Source organism: Hylobates moloch, unplaced genomic scaffold (assembly GCF_009828535.3).
Source record: "Hylobates moloch isolate HMO894 unplaced genomic scaffold, HMol_V3 SCAFFOLD_11, whole genome shotgun sequence".
NCBI classification, from domain to species: Eukaryota; Metazoa; Chordata; class Mammalia; order Primates; family Hylobatidae; genus Hylobates; species Hylobates moloch.
Window position 1 is genome coordinate 44,329,075 of NW_026652286.1, and position 27,686 is coordinate 44,356,760.

The window sequence follows — 27,686 nt, forward strand, 5'->3', positions numbered from 1 at the left end:
ACAGGTCTCCTCCCTTCCCTGAGACTTACCTTGGCTTCAGAAGTCCTCAGAAGCTTCATCACTTCCCCTTCTCGGGCATAATCCAAGGGTGTGTGTCCCATTTCATTCCTCTGCAAGGGGTTGGCTCCTAGCAAGAGAAGAAGGATAGTCAGAGGCTCTATCTATGAACGATCAGTGGGACCTCAGCCTTCCCTTGGAGGTGGCTTAAGGCTCTGATTTCTATGTTGGGAATGTCCATGGACACCTACAAATGGTGGAAAAACATGGTACTGGGGCTCCTACATGTGCGTGCACACATGTTCAATAACATACTACACACACATAGATGTGTTATACATACACAAATACACACAGCTGAACATGCTAAGAAAGTATGCCAAACAAATACACAGGTTAATATACCCTGGCACAAATACATGTAAACACACAATTTCATACATGTATTCATTAAAATGTCCATATTTTCCAACATATCTGTATACAGATAAACATTCATTCATGAAGCCATATAAAGGGTTCCTTTCTAAGGCAGAGAATATACCAAATAACAATTAAATGGTTCCCCTTCTTTCTGTTTTCTGCTACTCTTCTTTTATGCTCTCTTACCTCTGGGCATTTCCTGTCTGTCTGAGTCAGCTGAGTCCCCTGGAAGGGCATGGGCACCACCAGCAACCTGTCTGTGCCACTCTGGCTGTTGGTGGGTGAGTGTGTGTGGCTGGGTATTTCCTCCAATCATTAGTTCCTGTGACTTAAGGACAAAGACTGAGTATAACAAGAAGAAGGGGTTAGCTTGGGGCCATGTATCTACCTTCTCTCTAAGTACTGGCAGCTGACAAGCCTGTATCAAGTGTCTACTTTGTGCCAGCCTTGGCAGTTATGGAGGAAAGGTCACTCTGACTCTCTCTGCTGTCACAGCCTTCCCAAAGCCCATGTGTAAGCATCTCACTCTCTTCTTCAAAAACTATCCATTCCATTCAAGTCGGCAGACCCTGAATGAATGGGGCCTGAGGATGCACAAGAATCAGATCTGGCCCTGCCCTTTAGGGAAGGGCAGGAAGACAGAAACATAATTAGAAAACTGCTTTGTACACAGCAGATGCTCAATAAACGTGTGTTACACAGAACATTAAGGTAATAATTATCTAGTATTTTTTGAGCTTCTCTCTTGCTCAGGAAGTACTGTCTGAGGTAAAGAAGGTTAAGACTGAGTCCCTGCCATAGGATAGAAAGGGCTGGCTGGGAAACCAATTAGCACAGGGCATGCATGGCTCAGGGTGGGTGTCCAACCATTGTTGATGTATAGTAAAAACCAGTGTTTCTCAATCCAGTATGTGAAAACATTTATATCATAATACAGAAGTATTCTTATTGCAAGTCTCTACTTTAAAAAAAAAAAGTTTTTTTAATTAAAAAATTTTTTTTGGCCAGGCGTGGTGGCTCACACCTGTAATCTCAGCACCTTGGGAGGCCGAGGCAGGCGGATCACGAGGTCAGGAGATTGAGACCATCCTGGCTAACTAACACAGTGAAACCCCTGTTAAAATAATACAAATACAAAAAAATGCAAAACATTAGCCAGGCGTGGTGGTGGGTGCAGTCCCAGCTACTTGGGAGGCCGAGGCAGGAGAATGGTGTGAACCCGGGAGGCAGAGCTTGCAGTGAGCAGAGATCACACCACTGCACTCCAGCCTGGGCGACAGAGCGAGACTCCGCCTCAAAAAAAAAAAAAATATTAAGAGACAGGGCCTCACTACGTTGCCCAGGCTGGTCTTGAATTCTTGGGCTCAAGCAGTCCTCCTGCCTTGACCTCCCAAAGTGCTGGGATTACAGGCGTGGGCCACCACGCCCAGCCACAAGTCTCTACTTCTTCTTTTCTTTTTCTTTTTTTTTTTGGGACAGGGTCTCACTCTGTTGCCCAGGTTGGAGTGCAGTGGCGTGATCTCTGTTCACTGCAACCTCCACCTCCTGGGATCAAGCGATTCTCCACCTCAGCCTCCTGAGTAGCTAGGATCACAGGCTTGTGCCACCATGCCTGCCTGGCTAATTTTTGTATTTTTAGTAGAGACGGTCATCATGTTGGCCAGGCTGGTCTCAAACTCCTGACCTCAGGTGATCCTCCAACCTTGGTCTCCCAAAGTGCCGGGATTATAGGCGTGAGCCACCATGCCCAGCCACAGTCTCTACTTCTTAAAATACCCTATCAACTTATGAACAACAGTAATCATTTATTAAGCATTTACATGTGGCTGTCTGCCTGAGAGGCAGAGGAAGTGGCTAAAGCTCTATAGAGATGTGGGAGGTGGAGGGGGAAGGGGCAGGCCATAAGAAATACAATCCAGGTGAAGGAAACTTTTATTATCAATAAAAAAAAACTAATTTTTTTTACACAGTACTATCTTCTAACAGGAATTTAGTGCAGAATATTGATAAATATGTTGTTTTTTAAGATACAATTCACATACCATAAAATTAAACCTTTCAAAGTATATAATTCAAGGCCAGGCACAGTGGTTCATGCCTGTAGTCCCAGCAATTTGGGAGGCCAAGGTGGGCGGATTACTTGAGGCCAGGAGTTCGAGATCAGCCTGGCCAACATGGTGAAACCCCATCTCTACTAAAAAAAAAAAAAAAAAAAAAAAAATTAGCCAGGCATGGGGGCACATGCCGGTTACCCCAGCTACTCAGAAGGCTGAAGCACGAGAATTGTGTGAACCCAGGAGGCAGAGGTTGCAGTGAGCTGGGATCATGCCACTGCACTCCAGCCTGGGCAACAGAGCAAGGCCTTGTCTAAAAAATGGAAAGGAGAGAAAAAAGGAAAGGAAAGGAGGTATACAGTTCAGTGGTTTAAAATATACCATTCCAGAACATTTTCACCCTCCTCCAAAAGAAATTCCCTATCTATTATCAGACACTCCTCCTACCCCCAGCCTCAGCAACCATTAGTTTACTTTCTATCTATGGATTTGCCTATTCTGGATACTTCCTATGAATGGAGTGTATAATATGTGGCCTTTTGTGTCTGACTTCTTCAAGCTTACCAGAATGTTTTCAAGGTTCATCCATGTGGTAGCATGGCTGAACAATACTCCATTCTGTGGATATACTACATTTTGTTTATCAGGTGATGATCAACATTTAAGCTATTTCCCCTTTTTGGCTATTCTATAAACAGTGCCATGAACATTCACACACGTCTTTGTGTAGATGTATGTTTTCATGTCTCCTGGGCAGATAATTGGAGTCATGATGTAATAATAGTAACACTGGTATTTGTTGAGCACTTACTCTGTGCCAGGCACTGTGCTTGGTACTTTCTGAGGGATAGGAATTAAAATCCTCAAGCTACAGGCTCAGAAAAGTGAAATAACTAGCCCAAGGCCACAAGGCTAGCTTTATTTGCTTGAACTAGGAGTAAAAACCACCCCCAGGTTTTCCTAACTCCAATTCTCTACTCTCATGAGGGCAGCCACAATATACCCCTGATGAAAAAGCCTTCGGTTGGCCTTTGCTTTCAGGACAAAGTGCAAACTCCCTAGGAAGGAGTGTGTCTGTGGTCTTCCTAACTACTGGGCAAGTCCTCAGAAGCTCAGCTGGAGCCTCATCCTTTCTTTCCACTCTGTTGGCACTTATTGGGCACTTTATATCTGCAAGCCTCTGTGTGCAGGATGATGAAGGATTGGCAGAGCCAATGAACAGTTTCCCTCTTTATATTTCACAACTGTTCTGTAGCAACTGATACCTTGGCCACTCTCTCCTTTGAGTTCTATAAAACCACTTTTCAGGTTTTCATCCCACTCTTGTGACCATTTCTTCTGTCTCTTTTGCAGACTCCTCTTCCTGTCTTTAAGATTATTAGGTGCTACCTAGAGTTCGAGTCCAGCACAATTCCACCTCTCCAGGAGCTCATGGAGACAAGAGATCACAGGCTGAGCGTCATCAGTGTGCTGAAGGAGGGACAGGTGGCACTGTGGGGCTCAGGAAGGAACAAAGTGCTCAGGGACTTGTTCGCCTAGCCTAGCCTTCCTGGCCCAGCCCCACTGAGGTGCTTTCTCTGGCACTCAGCACTGAGGGGCTCTGCAAGGGCTGAGGGGCCAGTGGCAGACAGCATCCTCCCCTCCCCCCAGAGCTAAACCACAGCAGAGGCAGAAAGGGAGCGGCAAAGAAGCAGTGGAAAGGTCTCTCTTTTCTTAGCCTCAAGGGGAGCTCTGTCACTAGATATGAGCTGCAGTGGAAGGGAGGGTTAGGGAGAGACCTCTGGAAGGGGAAGAATGGTAAAGAGAAGAGCAGAAACATGGATAGGAAGAAAGAAATGGGAGAGAGAAGAGGAGGGGGAAGAGGAGAGAAGGTGACAGAGGAAGACAGTGGAAGAACGAACAGAGAGTGAGATTAGCCTCTTCAAACAAGTGCTGTCAGTGATCTATATTTGCTTACAGAATGAAAAATGTGTGCCATAAACATTGGCCACTGAGTAATTTCTAGTAGGAGTCGTGTCACTTCTCATAAAGGATGGGATGGGGACAGGTAGGACATCTCTGCACCTGGGCCAGCCAGCACAGGGGCTCCTTTTAAAGCAGTACGGCGCCTGTCTCCAGCCCAGGAGGCTCTCAGGTCAGGCTCCACCTGACCACTCATGGGGAAGGCTCCCCCCAAGGTCCTGGAGCCTCAAGGCAGCACGTCTGCCCCCACTTTAGGAAGGCTGAGGCAGGGGTACCATGGATAGTGTCCATCTAATATTAGTACCCCAGCCCTGCACCCTCGCTCTGACTTGACTAATTGCTGTAATAATTGATAGAACCTGACTTCTACCACTGATCGATTTCACCTCCACGACCAACGGCCACAAACCATTACAGTCCAATAAATAACCACGTTGGGCCTCACCCGTCTGCCCTCTCCAGGGGCATCAGGATGGCCCGTGCCCTGGCCTGACCTCCCCTTGCCTCCCACCCAGGGCCCCTTCGGGCCGAGCAGCTGGTTTAGAGGGCCAGGCCTCTGGGAGCAAGTGAAAGGGCTGGATGGAGGTGGGGAGTGCTAATCGCAGGCCATCCGTCACCTCCCACTGGCTGTCTGGGGCTGGGGCAAACACCTGGAGCACCCCAGGCAGTGTGGTACAGGACCCCTCCCCTCCTCTCCCTCTCCAGATTAGTGTGTCCCAGCTTATAATATTTGATAAATAGCAGACTGGCTTCCTGGCAGCACTGCTGCGGCTGCGCCTGCCTGCTACAGCTGTGGAAGGTCACTCATTGGGGAAATATGTTTCTGTCAGTGGTATTGAAAAAAGTTTAGTGGAGTGACAGGCCTCAATTTTTCAAATTTTATTAACTCCATCCTCTTAACCATTTGTCTTGAATTCCTTCAGATTCTGGGGGATCTGTCAATAGGGCCTGGGCCAGGAAAGTAGTGTGGGGGGTGGGTGGTCGTGGGGCTGATGCTGATTGGTGCCACTATGGTTGGTTTGGACCTCATCACCCAGGGCAAGGTAAAGCATGACAATGGTGTTGGTGGGAGTGAAGGCCTGGCTCACTGGTGCTAAGGGAGCCCACTCCTCTTCTCTGGTTCAGTACCTGCCTTTGATTTGACTCTCCAAGTGGAATTATTGACTCTCCAAGTGGAAAAATGGTGAGTTCTTCTAATTCCCTAAGAAGATACTCCCTTCTACTACATCTTAAACAGGTGGTCATTCTGGCTCCTCTAAATGTCCCCAGTACCCAGCCCCAAGCTCATGGCTCTCCCAGGGGTGTCCTCCATTTAACTGAGGGTAGATTTTTCATATATGAGCCCCAGATTCTCTCACCAACCCCACTTCCATCTTGATTCTGAAAACACCTGTTCATCTTTTAAGACTCAGTCCTGGTTTCTCCTCCAGGAAGCCTTCCTTGTTTCCCTTCCACCCCAGGCTGGGTACCATCCTCTCTGCTCCCGTAGGTCTTTCGGCTTCCATCTTACTGCATTGGTCACCCTGTATTAAAGTCTGTCTCATCTAAGACTGAGAGTTCTTAGAAGCCAGACACTGCGTTTGATACACTGCTATATATCCCTGCATGGGATGGGAGCTCAATAATATTGGCCAGATGATTGAACCGTATTCTCTCCAGGTGCCATCTTCTGAGGCCACACAGAACACGGCTGTTCTTTCTGCCCCAGGAGAACCTTTCTGATAGCAAGTACAAAACCATGTACCTTTTTTCCTATAGACCAAAGTCCCCAGTTTCTTTGCTGGTCCCAGAAGCCTCTCTGCCTGGTTGGCAGAAGAGGTCAGGTCAGGCCCCGGTACCCTCTATGCTCTGTAGGTGGGACGTGGGGAAGAAGTGGTTGGAGAGAGAGGCCCACCTGCCTTTCCTAGGGAGAGTGCTGAATCCCACCTAGGGAGGTGGGATTCAGATCTTCTCTGTGCTGGTGGGAAAAGCTCATAAGCAGAGGGGGTGGGAGGAGGCTTGTCACTCCCTCCTCCCTTGACACTACTCTGTCCTGGCCCTTGCCTACCTCAAATAAGATAATGTGTATAAGAGGGCTTAACAACAACAACAACAACAACAACAACAACAACAACAACAGTAAATGCCCTATACAAATGTGTCGGCCTATTATTATTAAGATTGACATTCATGCCCCTCCCCACCCTCGGGTCTGTCAGCACACTGATATTCTAGTGATACGATTCCACTGCAGGTCCCATGACTCAGCCCTTCCCTCTGAAAGAGCACTGGGCTGGGGAGCCAGTGAAGGGCTGCCTCTCTCAGCTGTGTGATCCAGGGCACTTGCTCTACTTCCCTCGTGGTAAAGACTGCTGCCCTACCTACCTCTAAGGGCTTTGTGAGGACTAATTAGATTAACAAGTTCAAAAATGATTGGAAAGAAGGATTAGACAGGTGTACAATGTTCTTTGTAATAACTTTTACATTCACTCTTGCTTTCCGTATTTACTGCTAGTGGCTTTACCACCTTCATCCTCATTGTCACTATTTCAGCAGTCTGTTGACTATCTCAAATTAGAAGTTTTTGTTGAAACTTCTAATTATGGGAAATCCTTCCCATGATCAGAGACATGTCAATGTGGACTGATCTATTCTTTTCGGCTATGAGCTCCCCATCAAGGAAACATTCAGAGAGTGAGTGGCAGGATGACCACATATGAGAAGCCATGCACCTTCCCTGTCTCCACGCTCAGCTCCACTCTGTCCCCACCTGTGGTCTCTCCGATTACCCAGATCCTGCCCATTCTTCAAGGCCCAGTTCTCTCCTCCTCCATTGATCAGTGCTCTCCCTTCTGGGCTCCTAGGTCCTCCCTACTCACTCAGTTTCCTGGCCCTCAACCTCAGGGTCCTGGCCTGCCACGTTCATATCTTGGTTTAGTCTTCATATCCAGTATGTAAGGGGCTACTCAAGTCAGAGCCAGTTCTCCTCTACTTTCCCAGAGGCTGAAGGTGAGAGAGAAGAGACTTGTTGAGAATGCTGCAGGAAGCACAGAAGAACTGGCAACAGAGCTCTGGTCTCCTGATATCTTGAGCTTTTTCCATAAACCACACCACTGAGCCCTGCTCAACATACGTATGTACACAGACATTCACACTTGCAGATATGCCCCCCCCTTCACCCCTGTAATGAAAAATACTTACTGGGCACTTGTTATGTGCCATATCCTGTGCTGACAACGGCCATGGATTTAACAATTTGGTGAAGACAGCAGGAGACGTATTATTTTTTCTAGTTTACAGATGATTTAACTGAGTCTAGCAGAAGAGCAAGGGGAAAGGTGTCAGGCTAACATTTGTTGGGTATAATGCCTTTATATACAGTGTCTGAATTCTTCATCAAACAAAGATTCTGAGAAAGTAGAGGCTCAGAAAACTGAAATAATTTACCCATGGTCATACAGCAGATAAATAGTAAAGCTGGGATTTAACATGGGGATTTATTATACTATTCTCTCTTTTGTACATGTTTGATATTTTACATAATAAAAAGTATTTTTTTAGGAAAGGAAGCCAGGTCTGGTTTTCCACTACAAAATGCTGCCTTCCAAAGGCCTGGTGACTCAAAAAGAGAGAAAAATCATCTTTTTTCCTCCCTTCCAGTGTGCTCAGATGCTCCAAAGACAAGATAGGGGCATTTCTAAAGGTAGATTTGGGATAGACAGCTTTGTAGAAAGGGGACAAAGTGAGGCTTCCTTTCCTCCCATTCAAGGCTTCCCTGTCTGGGGGCCAGGGGAATGGTGACACACATTAACTGACCTCCCAGAAGGTCATCCACAAGTCCCAACCCCCCAGTGGACATGCTCTGATGCGATCCCTTGCCTTCAGGGAGGCAGATTTCTAACGTTCAGGGAACAAAGAGAGTTTTAATGGAATGGATCCAGACATTCCCCATTCCACTGTATGGAATCAGACTTGTTCTTGCCCTTGGGCAGAACTCAGACTAGTGAAAGACAGACAGGGATAGAAATAATGTCATTATACTACAGCGGAGTGAGGAGATGAGGATGTCAGGGGAGTGAGATGAGGATGATGATTCTTCCCCCTACCTCCCTGGTACAAGGGAGCTAGGCATTGTGTAGCTGAGGAGGTGGGAAACCACAGCACCAGCTGGAGAACAGCAGAAGATACTACACTGAGTATTAAAGAAAAAAGGACCGGAGAAATGGAGAAGCCTGGGGAAGGGAAATTAGAGCTCAAGGTCACAGAGACTACGAGTAGGAGAGTGGGAGCTAGAACCCACACCTATTAGTCCAGGGCTCTTTCCACCTACACTGTCTCAGCCTCTGCCCACCCCGTAGCTTTCACTTCCTCAGCACCGACTGGAAGGACTGGCCTACACTGGGCTACCACTGTTCTCTTCTGTGGTGCCAAACTCATCTTTGCCCATCACTCAGACTTTATGTTTTGCAGACTCGGGTTCATCTTCTCTGCCCTGAAGCTTTTCCAGGCCACTCAAGCCTACAGATCACTTCTTCCTCTGAACCACTAGTTATTACCTGATCACAGACTTTCACACATAGGTCTTGTCTCCACAATCAGATGTATGACAAGAATGCTTTGTGAATGGCTAGAAAAGGAATGATGATGATCATTAGGCATCAGGATGGGTTCGCAGAAGCCAAGTCATGCCAGACTAACCTCTCCTTTCTTTATCAGGATGACCTATTTGCTCAATCAAGTACAATTAGGCCAAATGTGGACTTCATGAGACATCTGATGGGATGTCTCAGGATAATCTTGTGGTCACAATGGAGAAATGTGGGCTGGATGCCAGTACCACATGGAATGCTAGTAAATGACTGATGGACTAACCAGACCCAAGGGGGTGGGTCACTGATGGATCAGAGGTCTGGAAGGAGTTTCCAGTGGCAGCAAACATTTGGTCCTTGTTCAGCATGTTTATCTATGACATGGATATCACAGGGACATCTTCCTCATCAAATCTGCAGATGTAATTAAGGTGGGAAGGGTACCAAATACACCCGATGGAAGATTGACATTAAGAGCTAAAGCAAATATGATGCAAGTTAGTGGAAATAAATAGGAAGAGAAAGTGAGGATTGTTCTGGGAAATGTGATTGAGACAGGAAAGGGTTTAGAGGCCACGTGAGAAAAATAGTTTAAGGAAGTAGAGGGTGTAGGCTGGAGAAAAGAGCTCAGGAGAACCTGCCTGACATTTTCAGATATTTCAAGGGCCATCATGTTAAATTGGGATTAGATTAATTCTACATGAATCCAAGGGTAATATTAAAACCCTTAGAAGCAGATTTTGGCTAAATTTCTAACCATCGGAACATCCAGAAATAGAATATGAGCAGCCTCAAGAGCAACCGAGCTCTCCAGCACTGAAAGTGTTCAAGCATTAAATGGACAACCGCTTAGGAGGTTTCCTACTTATATACTGGTTTACGGATTTTTTTTCAAGATTAATTGTTATCCGTTCATTCAAAGATACTGTTTGAGTCTTCTATGTGTTTGGCACCATGGTAGGTGCTAGGGATACAAAAGTGTGTAAGAAGATACTGTTCTTGCTTTTCAGGAGTTCCTGATCCAGCTGAGGGGAGATGGACAAGTTTATTTCAGTAGTATCTTGTGCTTTGATTACAGGCCTCAGCACACAGAAGGCTGGCTTTAGTTTAGATTAAGTCGGAGTTCCTGTGGAAATTCAAAAATGCGTTTGGTTACTAAAGGCCAGTAACAGTTTAATCAAGGCCAAATCACTTGCTTAAACTTACTACTGGCTGTGGGAATATAAGTGTACAGTGAAACAGAATTTGTGGATTTTTGTGCATGACATTTTGCTCTTATACCTTGAGTTTTGGTCTTTGGCTGGGACTTGTTTATGAACCTACAGATTGTCTTACAAGTGGCTGTGGTGTCAGGGTGAAATGATTTAGCCAGCAGGGCTACCCAAGTCTCCATTTCTTACCCACCCTATGGGGACTGCTTCAACACAGACATAAACATGCTCCTGCCGTTACCTTATTGCACTCGTCACACGGGGAGGCTAGAAGGCTTGATTCAGGGATATGATTGGATTTTAAATCCCAGTCTCACAGGATTTTAATTACTGGTTTGGGGCAGCAGAGATAGGCGCTGGCTGCCTTTGGATGGAGGAGGTCGATACACCAGTCCACAACATATTGAGCCACAATGCCTGCAGACTCTATTGCTCTATTTAATCATCTTTTGCAAAATTTACAGTGGAACAGGAGGGATCAATACGGAATTTATCACATTCTCTTGTAAATATGAGCCAGGAAAGAGTTCCAGGCAGTTTGTTACTGAGTGGGAGGGAACATGTCTGTGTACAGCTGGGCATTAGGAGATGAGACAAAATCCATACTTCTTGGCATAAGCTACAGACATTCAGCCAGTCTCTCTTACACCTGAAGGCAAGTTCAATGGGTAGAATGCTGATTCATTCATTCATTCATTCAACCAACCAACCAACATTCTAGATTACCTATTTTATTCCAGACCCTACAGAGGACAGGGTAGACCCTAGAGAGCTCTGGGGATATACACTAGAATTATGCTTATGAGATCCTAATCATAGCTATAATAACACAATGGCTCTGCCACTTAGTGGTGAACCTTGGTTGTTACTGAACTACTTGGTGCCCTTGTTTATGCATATGGAAAATGTAGATAATAAGAGTCCCTAACTTGCAGAGTTATTATTATTATTTTTTGAGCTGGAGTCTTGCTCTGTCGCCCAGGCTGGAGTGCAGTGGCACGAACTCGGCTCACTGAAAGCTCCACCTCCTGGGTTCATGCCATTCTCCTGCCTCAGCCTCCCAAGTAGCCGGGACTACAGGCGCCTGCCACCACGCCCGGCTAATTTTTTGTATTTTTAGTAGAGACGGGGTTTCACTGTGTTAGCCAGGATGGTCTCGATCTCCTGACCTCATGATCCACCCGCCTCGGCCTCCCAAAGTGCTGGGATTACAGGCGTGCGCCACCGCACCTGGCAAGTTATTTTAAGTATTAAAAGAGAAAAGCCTTAGTCCAGAGCTTTTATCAAAAAATGGTAACTGTTGTTATTTTTCCTTCGATTACTATTACTAACCATTCTTTCCCACAGTGGATGGGGTGTTGAACAGGGAGCCGGCTACCCTACCTCCTTAATAGACAGAAGGGAGACTGGATGGCCTTCCCAGGTTAGAGTTCTGGTCACGGCCACCAGCAGCAGAATCAGAGGAGCAAGAGGAAGAGGGTGTGTAAGGAGGAGATTCATATTAAGCTCTGTTTTTTGAAGCTTCAATTGCAATCTTTAAAACAATAAAATAGTCTCCTAAAATTGCTGTGGGGGAACAGAGTGAGAAGTGATTCACTTCATGTGGGCAAACCGTGGAAAGTTACACATTAAAGATATAAATGAGTTGGATCTTGAAGGCTAAGTAGGAGTTTGATAGGTGGAGAAGTGGGGAAAGGACATTCCAGGCAAAGTGAAAGAGGACAGGTTTGGAGGCAGGAAAAGCTATGCTAGGTAGTGAACAGTTCAGTGGGCCACAGGCAGAGACAGTTCCTGTCTCCCAGGCCTACTTGGCTGCAGGTATCCTCCTGGTAGGCCCACAGGATGATCCCAATCCTGAAGCAAACCATCATCCTCATCCTCTCCTGGAAACTGGTGCCAGAAGATTTATGATGGACTTCAGAGTGACTGCATGCTGGGTTAAACATCTGGGCTTAATTTATAGGCAGTGGGAACCGCTGAAGGTTTTAAAGCAGGGAAGTGACATGGTTTTGTAAGGTGGAAGGCTCGTTTGATGGGATCCTAGAGGTAGGAAGACCAACAAGGCTGTTATAATAGTCCAGGTGAGAGTGATGAAGCCTGAATTAGAGAAGTGCGGACAGAGGAGAGAATGGGCTTAAGATGAAATTCTAAGAAAGACAGGGCTTGGTGGAAAGTGAGGGAGAAGTCATCAGACATAACACTTTCTAGTTTGAGTGACCAGTACACAACCATACTATTCATCAACGAGAACACGGAAGAAAGTGTGAGGAGGGATGGGTTTGGACGCATTGAGGATGAGAGATGTCTACAGAATATTAAGCATCAACAAAGCTATGGAAGACATGAAAATGCTTGGTTTGTTCTACGGAAAGTATGTAGATCAGTGTGGTTAGAAAGAGGTGGTATAAAAACCATGGAAATGAATATTCAAACATACTTCACATACGGAGTTAGACAAGGAAAACAGCAAAAGCAAAAACTCCTGCCAAGGATTTCTGGTCAATGCAAACCTAACATAGAGGTTTTCTTTTTTTTTTTTTTTTTTTTTTGAGACGGAGTCTCGCTCTGTCACCCAGGCTGGAGTGCAGTGGCGCGATCTCGGCTCACTGCAAGCTCCGCCTCCCGGGTTCACGCCATTCTCCTGCCTCAGCCTCTCCGAGTAGCTGGGACTACAGGCGCCCGCCACCACGCCCGGCTAATTTTTTGTATTTTTAGTAGAGACGGGGTTTCACCGTGGTCTCGATCTCCTGACCTCGTGATCCGCCCGCCTCGGCCTCCCAAAGTGTTGGGATTACAAGCGTGAGCCACCGCGCCCAGCTAACATAGAGGTTTTCTAGACGGTGGATAATGCTCTGAATAGCATGTGACACAGGCATAGGAAGTGAGGATCCTTAGCTCATTTTCATTTTGGGACTTGTCCAAAATGAAAATGTTCACGACTTCCCTGGAAGTCGTGGGCTTTCAAGAGGCCAGCCCTACTCCTCCTTATCCCCACAGTATAGCACAGACTCTCCTCAGAGGTGGCAGCACGTTCTATGGCCAGAGAGCAGCTAGGAGCAACTGTCAGTGGGGAGGGAAAGGCTCTGGATAAAGCAGAGTTCAAAGTGCACTATCAGAGCCAGGGTCCTTAGGCCTCTGCAGTCTTCCCTCCTGCAAATGACAGCTGAGACCAAGGCATCCGAGCCTGGGGTCTGGGCTGAATTTAGCAGTCATAATTACACTGCTGACGTCTGGGGCACAGCCACAGTCTCCGTAGAAGGCGGCAGCTTTTGTTCATGCACTAAAAACACATCATCTTCAAACATGCTAATCCTACGTCTGCTTCCATCTAACAACATTGAAAGGAGGCTGAGGAAAGGGCACACAATGCCCACACATCTGGCTAATTCAGTTATGAGGCCAATCAATCTTGATGGGTTGTCTATGAAACCCCAACCACCCCAAAGGACTGAGCTGACCAGATGTTTAAGCTTCTGTTGACCAATCCTAGCCTAATGTGCAGGGCAGAGAAGAGGGGTTATCAAGACATGACTTTTGCTTCCACTTACACATCTATTCCCAAAGCTAAGTAGAGCCCTCTGCTTGGATGAAAAGTATCAGCACATTAAAGTAGTGGTTGAGCCAGGCTCACTGGAATGAGGTACACTCAAATATACAGACTTTCACTCTGAACTCAAGGAAGATAGGAAGCCATATTCACGGTTGCCTTTGTGAACACTCACAGCAATAGAAACCAATGAAATATTTTTTGCTAATTGCATTTCCCTACATGGAGAGAATCAGAAATGTGGGGATTGGGGAGGTAGTATCTTCAACTATAATATCAAATGTTATAGGCTATGGTTCTGGGAACAGGAACTGTTTTATCTGCTGATACCTGCTTTCATTCAAGGCTGAAGGAATTACTCATTTCCCTCATAAAACATTTGCTTTTTTGAAAAACCAGAAGCTTCTGCCAACAAGGACTTTTCCAGTTTATGCACCTTCTTTTATGCCCAACCACAGTCACCAGGCAACCATCACCAAAAAAAAAGTGGAAAGGTGGTGGGAGATTAGGAGGAAGGAGAGAGGACAGGGATAGACCACAAACACCAGGAGGACCACTTTGACCCAGAGCTCCTTGCTGTTGCTAGTGATTCCATTTTTTTCAAGATGCTTTTCCCTCATTAATTCTGATGGTTTCACCAAGTTTGTCCCAGAATTGATGCATGACAAAACAGATGAATGGTCTTGGGTAAAAGAAACTTCCAACTTATTAGAAAGTAGTGAGAGAGAAGCAAAGATTAAAAATGAGGTATTTATTGTGATACCCTGTGCCCAGAACAGTAATTGGTACTCAGTAGGAGTTAAAAAATACCTGCTGACTGAATAATTATGGCCCCATTATGACACAGCTGAGCTGTGCTCCTTCCATTTCTGTTTGTCAAGAGAGGCCTCCTATGGTCATGGGCAATACTGCTTGACAAAACCACTGCCCACAGATCAGGAGAGTCTTCCTTCAGCCTGAATGAGCACAGATGAAGTTGTGCTAAGAGGTAGGGCTATGAATGTCATTACCACATCCAGCAACCTCTTTTTCCTCTTCTCCATGGGTGCAGTAATCTATACTGCTGATCAATCTTGCCTCCTTTTCATTCTTTTCTACCTTAAAAAAATATATTTTTTTGAGGCAGGGTCTCATTTTGTCACCCAGGCTGGAGGGCAGTGGTGCAACCTCAGCTTATTGCAACCTCCACCTCCCGGACTCAAGCAATCCTCCCCATTCAGCCTCCTGAGTAGATGGGACCACAGGCACGTCACCCCACCCAGCTAATTTTTGTATTTTTTTTTGGTAGAGACAGGGTTTTGCCATGTTGTCCAGGCTGGTCTCAAACAGCTGGGCTCAAGCCATTCGTCCACCATAGCCTCCCAAAGTGCTGGGATTGCAGGGGTAAGAGCCACCACGCCTGGCCTTCTTTTCTACCTTGATTTCCATGATATACAATATCCATGACTTTCTCTCCTTTGCAGTTCATTCTTCTTTTCCAAGTTATTGAGTGTCACCGAAGCCCGAGTCCTCAGCCCTTATTCCTTTCTCTCTCTATGCATTCTCCTTTAAAAAACAGCTCCGATTTGTATAGTTTAAACTACCCTAGTGGTTCTCACTCCTGGCTATATATTAGAATCACATGGGAAGTGTTAAAACCATATCAATCCAAAGTAGGATAAAATATTCTATATATCACAGATAAAGGGCTGATATTCTTAACATAAACAGAAATTTTAAAAATCAAGAGAAAAACAAGACCAAAAGTCCTATGGAAAAGTGGGCAAAAGACACAAATAGACAGTTCACAAAAGGAGATATAAAATGACCGTCAAACATATGAATTGATGTTCAAGTTCACTTATAATAAGAGAATCAAACTAAAATTACAATGAGATACTGTCTCACCTTCAGATTGGCAAAAATCCAAAAGCTTGACAATACACTCTGTCGGAGAGGCTACGAGGAAACAGACCCTCTCATACGATGCTAATGGAAGTGTAACATGGTACAACTCGTACGGAGGAGAAGCTTGGTAATATCTAACCAGAGGACATATGCATTTACCCTCTGACCCAGCAATACCACTTCTAAGACTTTACTGTAAAGGCGTACCTCCAACAAGACCAAAATATATATGCATAAGGTTATTCATTGTAGCATTATTTAGAACTGCAAAATATTGGAAATCTCAAGGTCCAAGTATAGAATACATGGAATATACATACAATGAAGTATTATGCAGCTATTAAAAATGAGGAATATCTCTATGAATTTACATGAAATGATTTTCAAGAAATATTGTTAAGTTAAAAAAGCAAACTGTAAAGCGACATATACAGTATGCTACCTTTTGTGTAGGTAGAAAAGTGAAATAAGAGAACAAATATTTGCTTATACAAAGAAACACATGGAGGATAAACCAGAAAACAACAAAGCTAATTATTTACAGAAGAGATTGAAAGGGATACAGGAGGAAGGTTTACTTCTCTGAGTATACCTTTTGGTACCTTTGACTTTTAGAAATGAGATAGTGCTCTACATATTCAAACAATAAAATTAAATCAATCAGGATATGTAGGGGAGAAAAATCCTAAAACTGAAAGCAAATTGAAAAATTAACCCAACTGTATTTCAAATGAAGAGCACAAACACACTGAAGGGGGAGAAAAGAACCCCAGTAACTTAGGAGCCCAGTATTTGACTATATACTCTCAGCCTTGGATAGACTAGGGGTGAGAACTGCAAACAAATCCTGACCTGAACTTTTAAGGAGGGTTGTTTTCTACAGTGGCATGGGTAAAGCAGTTCTGAAGCTTTTTTAGATGTATTATAGGATAGAGCAAATGAGTAAATAAACAAATATATCGACGCTATTTGCAGCTAGCATTGTCACTAAGGAAGAAGGACATACAAATATGAAATGTGTGAAGACAAGAAAGAACCCGTCAGGATTAACTGGAATGTGGGGCGGGGGGGGGGGCGGGCAGTATTGGTGTTCTCAGGATTTCTAACATATGTAGGTGCATAAGAATAGCTTGTGCTTACAGTCCCAGCTACACGGGAGGCTGAGGTGAGAGGATCACTTGAGGCCAGGAGTTTGAGAGCAGCCTGGACAACATAGCTAGATGCTGTTTCTTAAAACAAAAACAAAAATCATCCTTGGTGCATTTACGTTATAAAGAAAAAAGTAAACAATATAGAATATCTGTGTGCATATGTATATACATGTATGTGTATATTTTAATGGATATGTATATATATGTGTATATACCTATATAAATAGTTCTTGGCTCTGTCAACAGAAGGAGCAATGAGCACACTTGGTACTCAGATTTCACTCTCTAGTATAACTATCAACAAAAACATCCGAGGGCTCCTCAAGAAATAGCTGATTTCAGGGCAGCAGCAAGATGGATAAGAGATGAGCCTGAGACATTTCCTTATGTCGAAAAATAAGAAAATGCTATGTATTAAAAAAAAAAAAAGATGCAGGTATGCCACACTGGCCAAATATGGGGCAACAGTAGCCCCAACAAAACTACGCCTAATAAATTTTACAACATTAAAATGCTAAGTACCTGCCAGGCGTGGCGGCTCACGCCTGTAATCCTAGCACTTTGGGAGGTCGAGGCGGGTGGATCACCTGAGGTCAGGAGTTCAAGACCAGCCTAGCCAACACGGTGAAACCCCGTCTCTGATAAAAATACAAAAAAATTTGGCCGGGCGTGGTGGTGGGCACCTGTAATCCCAGCTACTTGGGAGACTAAGGCAGGAGAATCGCTTGAACCCGGGAGACGGAGGTTGCAATGAGCTGAGGTCACAACATTGCACTCCAGCCTGGGTGACAAGAGCGAAATTCCGTGTCAAAAATTAAAAAAAAAAGGTAAGTACCCATGAACACATTTTGACAATATTAGAAAATAGAGGGAACGGGGTTCTTGCTTAGAGTAGAATGCCAAGTGCTAACTGGTCAATGAGTACGTGCTGGAGTTAGAAAACATGGAAAATATTCATTCTGCAAGCATCACATAAAGATTGGTTCAGGCAAGAACCAGCGATGGGTGCTAATTCTAGGGTAAAATTTTGATGAGGAGCAGGATATTTTTGTGGTCTTAAAAGTATCTCCTTACAGCCTGGGCAACATAGCAAGACTCTGTCTCTACAAAATTAAAAAAAAAAACTCAGCTGGGCAAGGTGGCTCATGACTGTAACTCCAGGTACTTGGGAGCCTGAGGTGGGAGGATCACTTGAGCCCAGAATTAGAGATTGGAGTGTGCTATAATTGTGCCACTGCACTCCAGCCTGGGTGGTAGAACAAGACCCTATCTCAAAAACCGAAAGCTATCTCTTCATAGAGTGCTAACTAATGTCAAAGGAAAAGATACAGTGGAGAAACTGGACAATTCTTTGATTGGAGATGGGGTGAGAGTAGAATTTTCTCCGAAAATTCTTGTGAATTTTGTACTGTGTACAAGTATTAACTGTTCAAAAACAGGATTAAAAATAAAGCATTTATAAAATATCTCTGAGAGTGTGATACACAGAATAACCCCCCACCCTCACCCAAGATGTCCATGTTCTAACCCTGGAACCTGTGAATATGTTAGGGGAATATGAGGGTTGCAGATAGAATTGATGTGCTAATTAGTTGACTTTGAGAGGGGGAGATTACTCTGGACTATCTGAGTGGGCCCAATATAATCACAAAGGTTTCTAGAAGTAAAAGAGGAAGGCAGAAGAGCCAGTGTCAGAGTGAGGAAATGTGAGAAAGATTCAACTGGTCATTGCTGGCTTTGAGGATGGATGGCGACCACATGGAGACATAGAATGTGGGCAGCCACTAGAAGCTGGGAAAGACAGAGAAGATTCTCTCCTGGAGTCTCCAGAAAGGAAGAGAGTTCTGCCAACACCATTTTCAGTCCAGCAAAACCCATTTCAGACTTCTCTCCAGAACTATAAGATAAATTTGTGTTGTTTTAAGCCACTAAGTTTGTGATAACTTGTTACAGCAGCAATAGGGATGATACATAAGAAGAGTTAGGTGGTTGCCTCTGAGGAGGACCAGGGATGTGAAACGGAGACTTCCTTCCCACTACATGTCTTCTGGTACTACTCCAAATTTTTATCTTGTGCAATTTTTAAAGTAAAAATCACAATGGTCACTAAACAAACACATAAACAATAGACAATCACTTCAGGAGCTCTCTATGGACTACAAAACTAAGTACAAGTCCTCTGTCTTTTCCCCCCAAGATCCTTCACACCCGTCTCCCTACCCCTTAATCCAGCAGGTGGCCAGTTTCCACCAGGTCTCTAAATAATACACAGTATTTCTGGCTCCTGTGGACAGCTCCTGTTGCTGCCTCGCCTGAAAAGCTTCCTTCCTTTTCTCTCTGTTTGAATTTTACCTGTCCTTCTGGGTCTGGCTCTGGTCCCACCTCCTCCATTAAGCCTTCTATAATGCCACACTGGTCTCTCCCCTCCTCATTCCCTATAACAGCTGTTAATTCTGGCCCTTGCTTATGTTTAATTGAAAGTCCTGTTATCTACTGTCCTGCACTGTTCTCAGAGTGCTTTGCATATGGGCATTTTCACCAAACTACCACTTTACAGGGTGCAGTCTCAAGGAAGTGCCTGTATCTTTTTCTCTCTTGTTTCTTGGCATGCCTAGTACCCATTAATTCAATAAATGTTTGCTAGGCACCTATCATGTGCTAAGGACTGTGCAAGGTGCTGGGAACACAGTACCTCAGATCCACATCCTACCTTCTGTGAACTCACTGTTAAGTGAAGGAGAGATATATTAATCAAATAACTATAGAACTACATGTTATGGTAAAAGTGATAAATCATACAGGATGCTTTAAGAACATGTATCAGAGGAAACGAGAATAGGGATGATGGTGGTTAGTTGTAAGAAAATAATTAATAGTTGCTGGATAAATACAAATACTTAGATCAGTGGGCAAGTATTCAGAATCACAAAATATTACAGTGAAAGAAAGTCTGAGATTGTAGTCCAATTATATTATTTTACGGATAAGGAAACTGAAGCTCAGGATGGGGGAAGGGCTTGCTTGACAGCAAGGCAGAGTTAGTGCCAGAATCACGTGCCAGGTCCCTTGACCCCAGTCAGCACTTTACCACACAGGCTTCTATCACTTCAAAGGGGGTCCCTGAAGGATTTCTCAAGTGGCAAGCTCCTTTTTTCTGCTACATTTAAAAAATACTCATTTCCAAAATGCAGTTCAGGAAGGAGTCTGTGGTCCAAACCTATAGAGAACATCCCTGCTGTGTTCTTCCTTGGATACTGCCTGGCTTCTGTATCGAAGAAGACAGCACATGAATGCTAGAAGCAAACTCCTTTTGGGAAGGGAAACTTGGTTCTGGTCATCCCCAGTCTCAGCCTTGGAAGGGGCTTTTGCTGCTATTTTGCAGGCCCTGACTTTCAGCCTGACATTCTCCTTTCTTAAAGCTGCAGTGTGGTCCTTTATCTGTGCATTCTGCCCAACAGCACATGCGTTGGAGGGGGCATGAGTGGGCTGGCAAAGGGCAGCTGGAAAATCTGATTCTGATTCAGCGCTATTTCCAGGCTCAGTGCAGGTGGAGGAGAGTGTAGGACATGGAACAGACCTGGCCCAGCCGATGCTGACCTCTCCCTCACCCAAGGGAGCCTTGGCCTCCAGCTGCCACTACTGGCGGTGATGAGGTCATGCCGGATACCGGCCAGGCTCATCTGAGGACTGCTTGGAGCCGATTAAAGCCTTGATGAAATGCGGGGGCCTGGATGGCAAGTGGCTCTGCAGAGCATGGGCTCTGGTGACCAGGCTCATCTCCAGCTCAACTATGCAGTGGCTCCTCGATGTCCACAGGAGCCAGGATACAGAAATACTTTTCCCTGGGGTGAGCAAGGACAGTTCCTCATTCTATACTGGATAAAGGGCTGAGGATAGGACTTAGGTCACTGAGGGCCCCTTCTAGGCCTGGTCTTCCACATGGGCTGCAGATACAATACCACAGAACTCCTCCACTCCCCAAAATGCCCCGGACTAGACTGCTGGATCCCTTTGGATGACTAATGGCCATCCCTCTCCACAGGATTTTCTCAAGCTAAATGACAGGCTAACATCCACATTTTGAGTCTCAACGGAAATGCCATATGCTCAGGGAAGACTTCCTCCATTCCCCTTCAGACTAGATTAGGACCCATTATGCTCTTATAGTACCCTCTATCCTTCCTTAATAATACTTTTATTATTAGCTAGCAATTTAGCTAATAATTAGCTGGTAATTTTGTAATTATTTGACTAACATCTATATTCTATCAGACTTTAAGCTTTACAAGGATGCAATAAATATTTGTTAAAATAATAACAGGAAATCAATAAAAAGGAAGGGAAGAGAGAGGTTTACAGATTTTTTAATGATATTCTTTAAGAGGAAACTGTTTTATACAAGAGGGGCTCATCTCCTCTACCACACTAGCGATGGGGTTGATCTGGTCCTCCTGGCTTTCCAGCCTGCTTTCAGGCAACCAGTCAGACATCCAAGACAAGATTTTCTGGTTTGGGGAGGCATGGAGGATTTTTTTCTTCTTTTCTAATAGCTTTACTGAGATGTAATTTACATACCATAAAGTTCACCCATTTAAAGTATACAATTTAGAGGAGGTTTCTCGTATACTTAGAGAGTTGTGCCGCCATCACCATAATCTAATTTTAGAATATTTTCATCATCTCCAAAAGAAACCTTGTACCCATTAGCAATCTCTCCCCATCCCTCCCCCAGATAACTGCTAACATGGAGGGCCTTTAACATTTGAATCCAAACAAGAAGAAACCTTTAGTATTCAATCACCTGACACAATTTCTTCATTTTATAGAGGAAAAAAGTGATGCTTGAGAAGGGCCATGTTAGAGAAGGGTGAGATGTGGCAGAACTGGGTGGATCACAGTCCCTGATGTCTACATCATAATGGCAGTGCTGTGACCTCTCTGCCACACAGTGTGACTATATGTGTCCCAGAATGTCTATACCACTGGACTTTAAGCTAGTTGAGGGCAGAGGCTCTATTTTGCTCATTTGTCTCCCCTTTCTGCCTGGGAGTACCAGCAGAGCAGTCATGTTTTAAGTGTGGTCTGTGTACTGGTGCCAGACGGTGAACTTTGCCACCAGTTTTTGATGGGATAAATACAAACAGTAAGTGTCTGGAAACTTTTATAGCAACTAGTCAGAGTAATTTTATGTCTATAGAAATTAATAACACATTTGGGGCTATATTTTGCATGCCTTTAAAAATATAGATTTTCTTTTTCTTTTTGAATCAGAGTTTTTAATCTTGTCGCCCAGGCTGGAGTGCAATGGCATGATCTTGGCTCACTGCAACCTCCACCTCTCAGGTTCAAGTGATTCTCCTGCCTCAGCCTCCCAAATAGCTGGGATTACAGGCACCTGCCACTATGCCTGGCTAATTTTTGTATTTTTAGTAGAGACGGGGTTTCACCATGTTGGCCGGGCTGGTCTTGAACTCCTGACCTCAGGTGATCCACCCACCTCAGCCTCCCAAAGTGCTGGGATTACAGGCATGAGCCACCGCACCCAGCCTCCCCTCATTTTTTTTAAACCTGTTTCAAGTGTAACATATAAACAAAAGCACAAAAAGTACATAAGGATACAACTCAATTTTCACAAAACGGACACACCCACATAACCAGCATCTACATAAAGAAATAACATTACACATCCCAGAGATCCCCTCACAGCCTCTCCCAGTCACTACCCACACTCTCGAGGTTAAGCACTACCTTGACTTCTTATGCCATTGATTAGTTTTCTCTATTTTGGAATTTAAATGCAGGCATACAGTAAGCACTCTTCTATGTTTGGCTTGTGACCTGATGTGAGGTTTGTGTTGTAGTACACAGCAAGAGTTGACTCAAGCCCATTGTATATTATTCCATTGTGTGACCATCCCACAATTTATTCATCCATTCAGCTACTGATAAACATTTTAGAAATGCCTAAACCATCTTTCACATTATACATAAAGCCTATCCTAGTCCTCCTCTAAATCTTAATGATTTCCCATTGCAGGATAAGTCCAGTCTCCTCAGCATAGCTTACATTAGTGACCTTCAATATTAGCTCCTGCTTTCCATTCTTGCTCTCTGATACCCTCCAGCTCTTCTGAACTACCTGCAGTATTCTGAGTAAAGTATGCTGCTTCATACGCCATGCCTTTGAACACGTTGCTCCCTCCGCCTTCCTACCTCATCTACCTGGTACACTTGCGTTCATCCTTCAAGACTTGGTGTGAACACCATCTCCTACATCATGCTTTCCCTGCCTTCTTCAAGATTTAAAGGTCTTTTCTTTGTGATCTCACAGCACCTTCTACAGATCTCCGTTAATACACCAGATGCAATTCTTGGTTAAAATGTCTGGTTTTCTCATTGAACTGTGAGTTACTTAAGTGCAAAAATCATGTCTGGATCATCTTTATTTCCTTGGTGCCTAGGGCTGGGCTTGTGGCAGCAGAGATGCTCATTAGGTGTTTGTGGGCAGGGTTTGTGGCAGCAGAGATGCTCAGTGTTTGGTAAGTGAAAGAATGCCGGAGCTGGAAGGGGTCCTTGGGATCTGCTATCCTAACTTCTTTATTTTACTGAGGAGGAGAAAGGATATGCCTAAAGGTGAAAGGATTTGTTGGTGGCAGAGCCAGAACATCTGATCCTTCACCCAGTGCTCATTCCCCTTCTCTCTATTGCTGGCGGGAATCAGAGTGTGGAGCTTCAACAGAGGACAGACAGCCTGAGGCAGAGCTGATTCCCTCCACATCAGGCAGTGTCGCCAGATGGACAGACGGTGAAGTGGAACAAGAAGCGGAACTCTAAGTTTTGGGTCCTTATAACAAGCCAAGAGGCTGTTAAAGGGGATGGCACCACTGGAAAGGATCTTTGCCTCAGGCAGGGATGGTGGGGAATTTAAGGACTCATTTGATGATGGCTGGTTAACACTGATAACTCAGCGCAGACTTGGAGATGGGGCAACGAAGATTCACTAAAGTAGGTGGGAAGGAGGCTGAGAGAGGCCCCGGGGAAAGTATTAAGTTTCGTTAAAGCCCAAGTGTTTCTGAAGTGAGAGCACCAGTGATTGAAAAGGAAGTGGCATTGACTACAAGGAGAAGGAAGGTGGCCAGGCGGAGGTGGCTCATAAGTGAAGCTCTAAAAAGTCAGACACATTAGGAAATTAAGAGTCAGGGAAGGGGATCAGCAAAGAGTAGACCAAAAAGTAACGACACCACATCTCCCAAAAGAAAACCTACGGTGGTTTTGGAGACCTATCAGTGCATCCAATTAAAAAACATACTAAATCATGTGCAGAGCATTGTAGCAAAGGATATGGAGACAAAAAAAGACACAGGCCTGGCCTTCATCCACCTTGGTCTAGTAAGTGAGACTGGACCCAAATCCAGAGAACAGGAAAGACTTCAGAAGGAAGGTGGCGTGAGGCTGGGGACTGACTGGTAAAAAGAGCTCCACCAGCATGAGAAATGGTCTTAAAGGGAAAAGAGAGGCCGAACAAACTGCGAGAATAAAGGCACCAAGGTGGGAACACAGTGTAGCTGGAGTATTAGGGCTCCAGTAGGGGGAAAAGGTAGGTGAGGGTCAGACTAGAGCAACTCTAAAACCAGTTAAAAACATTAGTATGGTTAGGATTTTTTTTTAAATGAGTGAGCACTGAGTGTTTCTGAAGTTAATAATAACAGAGACTATATATAAAGTACCTACTCTGTAGAAGTACATATGTCCTAATCCTTACAAATCCTTAGGAGGTAGGTGGCACCACCCCCATTTCCAGATGAGGAAAAAGAACTTCAGAACAGTCAGTAATTTGCCCTGGATCACATAGCTATTAAATGGCAGAGCTGGTACCAAGATCCTGACTCCAATATTCATGCTCTTCCCTTGCAACCTCTCTCAGCTGGGGGTTCTCCTTTGAAGCACATACAAAAAAAATTTGACTAGTGATTTTCTCAATGCTTCCAAAGGTGTGTATGTATGTGTGTGTGTGTATATATATATATATATATATATATATGGCTAGTACCATTTTAGATTCCTGGGAGAGAAGTTAATTCCTGTGTACAATGGATGCCTTGGAGAATGAGGGGTCAATTCTCTGGAGGAACCTTGGTCAAGAAAAACTGCCATGATTAGAGATATGTTTTAGGAAGATGGATCTGCCAGTGGGATCACATCCCTGAGAGGACCTGGTTGCCAAAGCAACTTAACAGTCCTGGAAATACCAAGATGAGTCATCTTCAGGCACTTGAAGTATGAGGCTCCAGCCACCTTCCCTGATCACTCCTCTTTCTAGTCCTACTGCCTCTTCCCCACCTTCCTCCCTCCCTCCCACCACACCTGCATTCAAGTGCTGAAGCAGAGCCTTCCTGCTGATAAAGCCATCAACACAGTCAAAAGCAGCATCTTCCAAGGTAAAAAACATGAGGGTCTCTGTACTTTTCTGTGGCGGCTGGGAGTAGAAGACTGGCACTAGTTAATTCGAAACCCTTCTGGAGAACTCTGGCAAACTCCCATCATCCTTCCTGATAAGGCTTAAGCACCCCCTCCTCTGGGAAGCTTTCTGTAACTGATTCTACCTCTCTGATCACCAGGCAGAAGACAGCATTTCCCCCTGTTCATCCCCAGAGCCCCTCGTCCAGGTGCCTGCCAGAGCACCTACCCCATTATCATGGCCTGTTTCCACATCTGTCTCCTCTGACAGTGTGAGAGCCTCTCAGGATCAGTGACAGTTTGCCTGATCTGTCTTAGGATTCCTTGAGGCCCATGGTGTCAGAGATGGCAAGCAGCTTGCCCAGGGTCACTTGACAGGGCTGAGATTTAAACCCAGGTCTGACTTCAAAGTTTGTTTCTTTTTCACTATGCTACAGGGTCTCCTGAAAATGAGGCGACGTTAAGCAGTCTGTGCTAAGCTGTACAACGCTGTACAAGTTTGGAGGAGGAAGTATCAGAGTAGACCAGATGACCAAGAAAGGCTTAAGAGAGGGAGGTCTTGAAGAGTCTGAGGATTCAGATAAGAAAAGAGGGAACATGATGGCACTTTAGGCAGGATGGGAATATTGTAGGTAGAGATAGAATTAAGAGGCCTTAAGGTAGGAGTAGAGGTTCCATATTGGGGAGGAATGGAATTACAGCTGCCAGAATGAGAGTTTGATTTCTTTATACATGTCACAATGATAACTACTTATAACAGGGAACCTACCATGTGCCTGCCAGGGGCTTTCATAAAAAATACCACCAATCCTCATGCTATCCTTGTGAAACAGGTGTTATTTTAGATGTACGAAAACTGAAGCTTAGAGAATTAAGGAAACACGCCCAAGGCAACACAGCTAGTAGGTGGGAGAGCTGGGATTCAAACCTAGGTTGGCCTGATTCTGAAGCCTGAGGTTCCCTTTCTATTAGTCCATGCCACCTCCTAATGGGCCAGAGAGCTTTCCACAGTATCAGCCTGATGCTTCTGTCTGAATCTCCTCCCAGCTCAAATGGGGACTTTTGGTCAGACAGCAAGAGCAACTGACCCTTCTAGCTCTAACCTTCTAAGGTCTGGGGACCGTAAATCCCTGAGAACTAAGTAATTTCAAGGAAACTGTTCTGTGTGGGCCCTGTGAGCACAGGCTGGCCTCTGTGTTTAGGCCTGCTTTGGATCTCACAGAATCTCCCTTTAGTTACTGCAGCAAAGCTGGTGGCATGTACAGCCTAAGAAAACCGGATGGGGCTGGGTGCGGTAGCTCATGCCTGTAATCCCAGCACTTTGGGAGGCCGAGGCAGGCGGATCACCTGAAGTTGGGAGTTTGAGACTAGCCTGACCAACATGGAGAGACCCTACCTCTACTAAAAAAAATACAAAATTAGCTGGGCGTGGTGGCACATGCCTGTGATCCCAGCTACTTGGGAGGCTGGAGGTAGGAGAATGGCTTGAAGGTGGAGATTGTGGTGAGCCAAGATCGCGCCATTGCACTCCAGCCTGGGCAATAAGAGCGAAAATCCATCTCAAAAAAAAAAAAAAAAAAAAAAAAAAAAGCCAGCCGGATGGGCAGGAAGGTAGGCTCCCTTGCCTTTCCTGAAACCCTTTGGAGAGGGTCAGCTGAGGTCAAAAGACTCTGGAAATATTACTGGCAACAGCCCCTAGAATGATAGAGCAGGATCCTGCCTCTCGGTTGGCTGGTCACACACACAGGCAGACCAAGGGAGGTAAAGGGGGAAGGGAGGTCAGAAGTTGGCAGCCTGCAGGCCCTGAGTGACGGCAACTTGTTCAGGGTTGGGAGGGAGAAATAGTGGTTTAATGGTTTTGGCCCTTGAGGGTGGGAGGCTAGGGCAGGTGGTGTAAATGGATGCTGGCTAAAAAGGCAGGTGGGAGAAATGTAAAGGTGGGGGCTAAGGGCATCTGTTCCAAGTCAACAGGCAGGAACCATGCCCCTGGAATGGCTCAAAGGGCCAGCCTTGACCTGGGGGGTGAGGACAGAGGGAGTTTCATAAAAGGCCCTTGTCTTTTCATTTCAAAGGTGTTCGATCTAGAAGGCTAGGAAGAGGGGCTCCTTATAAAGTGAATTTTCTGTCTGGGGGTTGGGGGAAGCAGAGAATGTAAACTACTGGACAATAGCTGGAAGTAATGATTGATTTTAAGGCACGGCAGAGAGAATGTCCTTGGTGAACGCTCCAATTCTTAGCTACAAATGTCTTGCCACAGTTTTCCAACGGACAAAGGAAGAAGCATTCTGCTTGGGGATGTTTTCTAAGTCTCTGCTTCTGAGAGCAGCAAGTTCTCGCTCCAGAAGCATCAGTCATCCCAAGCACTGCTGCCACATCCACAAGTAGTCCTGCCCTTCAGTGGCTGTGCCCTAGAACAAAACATATTCTGG

At 45.1% G+C, this 27,686-nt stretch overlaps 1 protein-coding gene across 6 annotated transcripts in view; it reads right to left on the minus strand.

The window, feature by feature from the left end:
• The window catches only part of CLPB (ClpB family mitochondrial disaggregase), a 144,252-nt gene that overhangs the window by 37,165 nt on the left and 79,401 nt on the right, over positions 1-27,686 (minus strand). For all 6 annotated transcript variants that reach the window (XM_058446442.1, XM_058446443.1, XM_032166875.2 and 3 more), the window contains one exon: positions 30-127. In XM_058446442.1, the coding sequence (XP_058302425.1) occupies positions 30-127 (98 nt within the window). The remainder of the gene's footprint in view (positions 1-29; positions 128-27,686) is intronic.